We start from the raw sequence: 9,480 nt of genomic DNA on the forward strand, positions 1-9,480 counted from the left end.
CTCTAGCGATAAAGAAGGAAATATGAAGTTCATGTTCAGGGCAAAAACCACCATTTAAACTCACTTCCTACTGACGGGTTCAAAGGAGTTCCTGTACGCAGATGTTTCCGAAATTCGACTTCTATTCGGCACTGCCATTGGCGGGCTTCTAGCAGTGTCATCATAGGAAATAAGACGACTAGTACGTATCCCTCGATTCATTTCAACTGTTTCCTTCCACTGGACACTTTTTAACGATCCAAAAAACCATTCACCTTAGAGCACTTCACAAACGATACTGACTCAATCGAACCAGGAACTTCTTTACAATGTGGAAACCTATCTCGGAGATCGGCGATCTGATAAAGAATTGTTATCTGGAGGACTTGTTGTTGTTTTCCGCCATGTCTACAGAAGATATCATGCTGTTTTTATGGACACTGACAGCATGACCACAGATAGGCCAGTTAGACTATTTTAATTTTCCCTTACTTTTTTTAAATTTTATTTTATCACTTCCGATGTATAAATAACAATTCGCAGTACTGATAAGAAGAACGAAATATTTAAATCTCCCCCACAAACTGTGTAGAGCTTTCACTTATCGACCAACCCACAACGAGAAGCCATGTATCTGCTCCGTGTCAGTAGTGCGGAAGGATTCTTGATTCGCTCTCGCGTCCACATCGTCATTCTCCGGGGAAGATGCGCCCATCGTACCCGATGGTTGCCAGGTGTCGTGCAGCAAAAGTATGCAGCCAAGAGAGTGATATGCAACTACACAATCAGCAGCAGTACACCCTAACCGGTCCGTAGCACCACCATTTGCCCATTTCTCCTTCCAAGGGGGGGAACTGATTCGCATTCGAACGTTGGGCGGACGGTCAACCAGACCAGACTCCCCGGACCACGGGAGCCAACTTAAACTCTTTTTTCCCGCCGTGACGCGCTTTAGTCGAGCTCGGAGCGCATAGCGAAGCGGCACGCCAGTACGTACGCGGTTACTTGCGGCACAGTTTGTGGTTTTTTGGTTTGGTGTGTTTTGTGTGTGTTCATGATCACTACGGGGCCCTTCCGTTTTCGTGATACGAGTGCTACCGGAATCGAACCGTACGTTTCGCTCGATTGATTACTAACCGTCCTTCTGTGGAGTCTTATTTGGTAGTTGAGTGGCGGTGAGAAAAGGAGAGTAGACCTGTGGTAGAAGCAGCCAACGGGCTTGCAAATTGATGGAGTCTAATTTGGTGGTTGGTGGAGCCACGACGTGTGAAAACGATCGCGAAATAATTGAATGTTTGCTCAGGAGTAGCTCGTACAGTGGTGGCGTGCTGTAGGGAAGGAGATCACGGTGTGACACAATTTGACTTGAACATCGGTTTAATAAGCTCGATAGATATCGATGAGATGAGTGAGAATTTCTGGAGCTAGTGTCAGTTTCACAAGGTGACCCAGTTAAGCAAAGAGACCTTAGACAAAGTGTTCGGTGTTTGTGTGCCAATGATAACATAGTTTCCGTATGTTTGGAGGTGTGTTTTTCTTGATCCAGAGAGCAAAATCAAGTGGGCTAAAGCATAAAGAAAAACAGCGACTCTGATAACATCCGACACATCCTGAGTCAAGAAAGTGTAAGTGTTCTCATCCTACGATGACTCCCTCCGCTTAGCTGAGTTATTCAGAAAAAAATGCGTGTATAGTATACGTGTATGCTTGTAGAGTCTAAGAGCAGGAATCTTCCCACTTTTGCGTCGTATTTCAATATCCGGATAATGTTATCTTACTTACACTAAAAGATGCTCTGCGCAACAAACTTAACCAATACATATCCGGACCACAGTGTGGATTTTCCCATTTTAGACAACTCTTTTCCAATCACTCGCAGTCACACATCCAGTTCCTGATGGCGGATTCACGACAGTTTTCCAGTAAAACTCGCGCGACCAATGGGGTGAAAAATTGAATGCTCGAGGAAACGGCAATGTGCACGTGTATGTGCACAGTTTTCCTATTCCGCACTTTGTCACGTATCCGGAGAATCTAGTCCTACCCCCTAGGACTAGGGGGCTCTGGATCTGGTGCAACGAGAGTGAAACCAATGTCGGCCATCACCAGAGTGTCGCTTTCGTTCACTTGATTGTGAGCACGGTGAAAACGGCCAGTTTGTTCGAGCTCGAGAATCAAAAACACATCGCGTTAGGTCATATCGTGTTGCTGATTGTTTTGTGTATTTTTTTTTTTGTGGAGGTTTCGCGTGTAATGTGGCATTGAAGTCTTTCGTTTTGAATGAGATTAGATCTTTGATTAAATTTATTTCTGTATGTTTGTTACTTTAATTTATTGTTTTGGAAAATTGCATATACATTTATAATGCCCTATAACTGTAAAAATTAAAGAAAATGTTTAAATAGAAATTGTTTGTCAAAAAACATAAAAGATCGCTAATTCAATTCTCATAATAATGTTAAATTTAAAACATAAAAACAAAAGATGAATTAAAATTGATAAAAAGTCATTTTATAAGTGAAATTGTTAAAAACAAACTTGAAACTATTTTTTTACTACGTCAACATAATCCTCCATGAAACATTGCAATCGTTTAGGAAGGGAAATTAAGCTTTTTTTTCGGAATGCAATAAATCAAGCTTCAACAAGATGGGCATCAACCGATGGGGATGAACGTAAAGTGGGTTTTCTCTCAACTACGACACACATGTCCGCAAGTGCAAGTGCAATGAGGCTGTGGAATGAGGCACAACAAAAAAAAAAAAAACAAGACGCATGATCCGATGGTTGGAAAACTCGTTTCCGCCCCAAACCCGAACAAGCACACGCAACGTCTTGCTGCGCTTCACCGTTGTGCGTCCTGGTGCCGTGATCTCGTGGTCACTACCGGTAACCGCCAGTGTATGCCACTCCCTCCATCCCACAATTCTTGCCGGCTTCCGGATCGATCGTCTGGCAACGGTGCGGTGTGGCTCGTTAGTCACTTTCCTTTGAAGCGTTTCGTTCGGGCACTGGTTGGTGGAAACCTTGACCCACACTTTGGGCCGTCCAGTGATCCAGTGACTTCAGGAGGTGGCATTTTATGCACGCACACAAACACACACACGCATATGCCATACGAAGATATTAAAACACCGCATGAGGATGATGATGATGATCATAAGCTACACGCCTTTGGTGAGCATCCCGATGCGCCAAAACGTCATTCTTTGGCGTTTGAGACGAATGCGTGAAAGTGCGAATACCGATGGGACGCGTGAATTGCATTTGGAAATTATAAGCGTGCCCGTCGGAGGCTGGTGGGTCATTGCGCCCGATTTGGTGCTAATGTTTGCCTCATTAGCGTGTGGGTATAGGTTAGGAGGAAGGTTGGTACCTACATCCCATACGGCATGGGATAGCTAATTGCTCTGAGGCTTCGCTAGATTAACGCTGCATCAAGCGTAATCAATTAAATGTGCAGTTGCACCCAGCACCAGCTTTGTGCGGATATTTACATTGATTGAAGTTAAAGTGAAAACTGTGTCCGTACACTTTCAACTGATTAGATCATTGGGTCATACTCGATACTTTGTTGGACATTTCATGGCATTTTTTTTTTTAAATTGTCCGGTCTTGTCCGGTGGCAGAGGCGATAGCGGCATTAGCCTTCATTCAACTTTCAGTCTCTAAAGTGGTATGGTTTCACACGGCAGTAACGAATGTAAAATCCCGTCCCTACCGTCTCCCCGTACGCATGGCTAACTGCATACCATGACCTCTATACGTTGAAGAGTAAAAAAATCTTAGGGGCTACTGTAACTTTGTTTAAACTATTTTAAGCCTACTGCAACTGAGAATTTTAAGAAGAAGATCCTCGATGAAAATGACTTCCAGATCGTTCAGAACTTTTTGATTCCTAAACTTCCTAGCCGACTCAGGGGTTTACAGCAGTCCTTAACTGCTGTAGAAATTCGAGAACATGAAATTTGGCTTATGTTTCGACCAGATTGAGTTGACAAGAGTGGCAAACAACACTGTAGACGCTTTTTAGTTATAACAGAATCTCCCAACTTCTGCAATCAATAGATTTCTTCTGCAACCTCAATTAATAGACCTTTTTGAATCACAATGAATTCATGACGGAGGAGGCGGTCCTTTGGCATGGCGACAGTGAAACCGATCTTCACACGGCAAAAACGGGGATCTGGATATCCAACTACGTGGTATCAGCAAGTCTAGTTAGTCATTAGATGGTCAGCGAGACCTGGTCGTTTGGTCAAGAAGATGATCTATAGCGATCTCTTAAACTGATCGCTGTAGTCTTAGTGAGGGACTGATGAATTTCTTAAATAATTTATTTACGTGACCAGCAAAACAGAGCAGATAATTTATATAAAATGCTGTGCTGTTTGAGTGACATATGCTGAAAATAAACCTGATGAAGGTAACATCTTATTAAACTCATACAGTAATCTCGACTAGGCTAGACCATTATTAAACTGAACAGAATAATTGGTTGGCTTAACGATCCACTGTAAAAAATTTTTTTTTATAATGAGTAACTGAACCGAATGACAGTTTATACCGACCGTTTACAAAGGAAAGAATAGGCTCTTTAACTCACCGTTAATGTTTATACACTTACAAACCAACTGCACATTTGTTCAGTGTTTAAAATTCTTGTAAACAAGAATTCCTTTGCGATTGCCAAAGTGCTCAAAAAACGTACGCTTGTTGACACAAAAAAAGGAGAAATCAAAATATGGGCGAACCTCGAAAAGCCCCAAACTACGAACCTTATTCCTTCATTATCCGGTTATTGTTGTTTCTACACTGCAGCCATCCGTTCATATTCTCAGGTGCATCACATGCGATTTCGCACACAGCCCATGCAATTTATCGTCTCATTTCATGCTCAATCGGATTAAATTGATATCGCTCCGGGAAGCACACAGTCACGGTGGACGGTTTCTCTTTTTTTCAGCTTCTACCGTGCCTTTGGCTTAAAGTCTTGTCTGATCCGTCTTGCTCATGGATGTTGAGGGGTGGCCCGCCAGGTAAAGCTGAGTTCCGTTCCCTATATATGGAATCATTCCTGCGTCATGTACGGAGCGCGGTTTTACGACGAGAACATTGTATGGTGGCGTGCGTATCAACTGCGTGAAAAGTGGAATAAGAAGCTCATCGTCAATTGTCCATAATTGATAGGCGCGGACAATTTATAGCACGCCAATAAAAGCCCCAACTAAAGGCTTCAGATTCATGCTCAGTTTTTGGGTGGCGAAAGTGCATGCAAAATTATAGACTTCCGGGCTAGCAGCAAAATTGCATGAAACCAATAAAGTGATCCACAGTACCAGTAGTGCCAAGTTCAAGGTCGATAAGTGTTGTTTTTTTTTTTGAGGAAGGGAGAATAAAGATGCTTTGCCAGTTGGTGCGTCACAACGAGTTAAGCGATCTTTGAACTCCTCCATAGCGATCTTCGGTTGTAGTTTTAACGCACGCACGAAGACGCGGTGAAATTGTTGTCCGAAAATAAGGAGGTCATCCAAGGAGTTATTGAGCGAACCACCCCATGCTGCCGGGGCGTTGTCATCGGTCATTGCCTACCGTAGTGGCATTCGTCCTAAATTTCGAATTTCACCTCCAAGAGGACCATTAAAGTATGTCACTTGCAGGATGTACTTTGACCGAAGTACGGAGCAAGATAATTCTTCCACTGATCCAGAAGTTTACACATGAAAGGGGTCGTGAAAGGGGTCGAAACATTTTTAACCAGGGGAACCACCAAAAAGTAAGTAAAGAAAGCGACACACTAGAGAGATGACCCGGAAAACGAAAGTGCCCACGGTTGGTCGGTGTCATAGATCATACACACGGAGGTAACGATGGATGCCTGAAAGGGAAAATGCCCGAAGTTACCGAAGATGAAAGCGTCTGCTCGTCCTGGACGGTTCGGTACGGCGTTCCTGTCCATACACTACCGGCTTGGTAGACCGACACGGTGCGGAAAAAGAAACTTTCGTCTTCACTTTCGTTCAACCTGGATTGTGGAGGGTAAGAACAAGAAGACGCCACGGTACATCGTATCGTCTTCTTCCCCCCGTTCAAGCTTTGTCACTTGTGTGGAAAGGCCTGGGAATGTAGGTTCTGGCCGACTGTATCGAGTGTGGGTCGTTTAGGGAATCGTGACTGGAAAACTGGTTTTTCCGGACATATTCCACCGGTACGATCAGAGCCGATAGCTCTGGACCCGTTCTACGGAGACTAGGGATGTTGACAGGGGGGCGGGAGTTTGCAAAGCTAACTTTATATGGCATACTAACGCGAAATGCCAATGGATGATTATATCGATTCGGGCTTGCGTGAAAATCTGGTAGCAAATTCAAAACGGTGGGAGGTGGCTTACTAGACAGATGCCAATAGCTCTGTACACCTGGTATGATCAATGAGCCTGGATGCCGACTTGGAGGTGGACAGTTTGCGCGTTAGCGGGTAATTGAGATCTTAATTTACGGTTTGTTACGCGGAAAAGGTGTGAACTGGAAACGGCAAATGATCCAGATAACTGTTCTGATGTAAGATGATGATCATGCATAAGAGACGGCTAGTTATGTTATTTTGATGTTCAGGTGATCGAATATTACTAATGAACGAGGTTTTGCGTTGATATTTCTTTTGTCAGTGATTGTCGGTAGCTGTTGCTTGGAAAACCTCCCGTTGCACCTTAATCACCTTTCACAATGGAGATCCGGTGGATGTACAGTATTCAGCTGGTACTGCTTCTAACCCTCCTCACCATTCCTATCATCCGAGCGTCATCGAAAGAACAAAAGCACCAAGAAAGCTTAGAAAACAGTCGTCCCACAGCATCCACCCCGTCAAGCAAATGGGACTCCTCTCCCAGGGTAGAAAGCGACACGCATCCCGATTCCGGTCACTTTCGATTGGTAGACGACGAGCTAATTGGTGCGCGTGCGGCTGCTACAGAGTCGTCGCCTTCGTCGTCGTTCACGCACAACACCCAACCGAAGAAGCGCCTACTGGGCAAGGAAAGCAAAAAGTACCGGAAAAAGTACGTGTCCGAAGATGATTATCGAAAATCGATGCCACACGCCGATGACCAACAGTCGGCAGGGACGGTGGCCGGCGGTGATACCAAGGAAAAGCAAACGAGTGGAACAGCAGCCAAATCCAGCGAACCGCACAGCAGAAAGAAGCGCCTGATCTGGGTTACGGATGATGGTCGGTTAGCATTGCCGCCCGGTACGTCACTAACGATTGCGCCGACGATCGCGCTACCGTTTGTGCGTTACCCGCCGACCGGCTTTCTGTCCAACATCTCGATCAGTTTGCCCATAACGAGTGAGTAAGCTAAATCTGGATAGTAGTTTCATGCATTTGCAATCGTAATGACACGCGGTACGCCGTCCGTTGTCCATTTCAGTTGACTTCGATAAGCTGGGCCTGACGGATAACCAGAATCCGCTCGGTGTGTTACCGCCACTATTTGCAAGATCGATGGGCCAGGCAGCCGGTTCAGTACTGGCGGACTATGTGTCGGACTACATGCGATTGCAGAGACGGAAGCGTAGCATTTCGAGCACGGCGAATGATCACTTTAAGATCACGACAAACCGGTTGGATGATGAGGATGGCGATCAGTCAGTGCCACAACTTCCGGCAGAACATAAGCATGCCTTCCATGGTGGAGAACGGTAAGGGAAACGTTTCTACTGGGAGAATTATGATCTTATCTGTTTTTTGTGGGATATTATCTTCCCCAACAGAGCGCTCCTGTACGTGGTGGTGGAAGATTTCATCGCAAACTTTGGTCTAGATGGGAGAGCATGTATGCTTCGTGCCATATGTGAGGTGCATTCGAAATCGATCGAAAAGTTTGGCCTGATCGGAGAGATGTTGAAGCTATTCTTTACGTAAGTGGTTCTCTTTCGGGTCAGAAGTTTCATAACTTAAAAAAAAAAATCATCAATTTTGTACTCCTATTGTACTGACTACTTCAGAGCCTCATTGTCGCCATATTCCGAGCATTTAGACGAGTACGTGACGGCGGAAAAGGTCGGGCGGGGCCTGGACGGGCCTGGCGAATGCTTCCCATACTACAAAGACTGTCCGCGAAGCTTATTCCGTTCGTCAAATAACCCCCAACATATGTACCAGCAACCGGAGCAACGGCACCGTCCATCGGACATTGATCGTGATGTAGACGATGAGGAACACTTCGACAACGAGATTCCAGGTGATCCAAGGGATGAATATCCGATGCGTGAACCACGTGCCTCTAGTTCGCTAAACAGCAACACCAAAGAAAACACGATCGTACAGCTGGAGCAGCGCGATCTAGCGGAGATGGCAATGTAGTGAAGTAAATGCAGAGACAACGCAATCTGTAGGCAACCATATCTCGGGGGTTTGTAGTTTCTGGTGCTACAAAGCAGGTGTTCCGGTTGGGATAGGTTAAGAAGAAACATCCGACCAACAAAAGGATATTAGAGTGGGTGAGTGGTAGACACGTTCGAAATATTGAGAGTTACTGATGTAAAGCTTAGTGTAATAGAAATCGAGGACAGAGATCATGAAATGCTCGGTCGTTTAGATAGAATAGTAATTTATTCCTAATTGTTAGGCCCGAACGTTGTTAGCGGGTGCATGTTGTTGAATGGACGATTGGTTTTCGCCGAGCGTATGGACGACAGAATGTGGTCAAATGTAAGCTGTCGTACGATGAATAGACAGTGTTGTTTTTATTATTTATTGTAACTATCTGCAGCAACAGGTGCCCATAATTTTGAATTAGTCGCTAAAGCTAAAACAGGGAGTACGACGAAGCGCAATAAAGTGAACCGAGTCGTGTAAATATCAGCAAAATGTGTGACTTTGTACTGAATAAAACAATTTACCTCTTGAGAATAGCATCCAGGTGAATCATGTTAAGATTTTTGGTAAGTAATCTGTAATCGAAAAAAATATATATAAAAATTTGAGTAGCCTTAAATCAGCTTTTAAAGAGCGGTTAAAACCATTTCGGTGAAGTGTTGTCTGTTTTGTAGTCATGTACACCAAACTGACCATCTTAATTGGGGTAAATTAAGTCAAAGAAGGCGGAAATGGAAGGCAACGATCTTCCGAAGTTGTAAAGCCAAACAAAAAAAAATTAGAAAATGGATAATGAGAACCTTAAATAAGCTTTTAAAGAGCGATGCTTCCCTCACTAAGCAACAACCGCTTTTGAATACCTTCTAATTATTAATAATTAAAGTCGCAAAAAATTTAACATGAAACTACTTATTTATTCTCATGACAAAAATTATTATAATATATGTAGATAATTGTGTCCACCTTACCAGAGCATAGTGCTGTCGAAAACAATTCTTTTCGTTAAATGTTTGACACCGTTGATGTTTTCGTTCAGTTTTCCACTGCCAACTGTCAGCGGCTGTCGTTAAAAGCAAGGTGGAAACTTCTAAACAATAATAATACCGCAGAATCTAATCTTCA

The 9,480-nt window shown here is 44.0% G+C and overlaps 1 protein-coding gene across 1 annotated transcript; it reads left to right on the plus strand.

The window, feature by feature from the left end:
- Window positions 1–6,704: 6,704 nt before the first annotated feature.
- LOC126562203 (uncharacterized) lies at window positions 6,705–8,346 on the plus strand. The gene is made up of 4 exons (XM_050218647.1): window positions 6,705–7,326; window positions 7,409–7,679; window positions 7,752–7,898; window positions 7,986–8,346. Exons 1-4 carry the CDS (start codon window positions 6,705–6,707, stop codon window positions 8,341–8,343), a joined length of 1,398 nt encoding a protein of 465 aa, XP_050074604.1. The 3' UTR covers window positions 8,344–8,346.
- Window positions 8,347–9,480: the final 1,134 nt, after the last annotated feature.

The sequence above is a fragment of the Anopheles maculipalpis genome, chromosome 3RL (genome assembly GCF_943734695.1).
Source record: "Anopheles maculipalpis chromosome 3RL, idAnoMacuDA_375_x, whole genome shotgun sequence".
NCBI lineage: Eukaryota > Metazoa > Arthropoda > Insecta > Diptera > Culicidae > Anopheles > Anopheles maculipalpis.

Coding starts and splice junctions, on each gene's coding strand:
- LOC126562203 (XM_050218647.1), top strand. CDS start 6,705: ATGGAGATCCGGTGGATGTACAGTATTCAGCTGGTACTGCTTCTAACC. Junction 7,680..7,751: donor GCCTTCCATGGTGGAGAACG/GTAAGGGAAACG, acceptor CTTCCCCAACAG/AGCGCTCCTGTACGTGGTGG. Junction 7,899..7,985: donor ATGTTGAAGCTATTCTTTAC/GTAAGTGGTTCT, acceptor TGACTACTTCAG/AGCCTCATTGTCGCCATATT.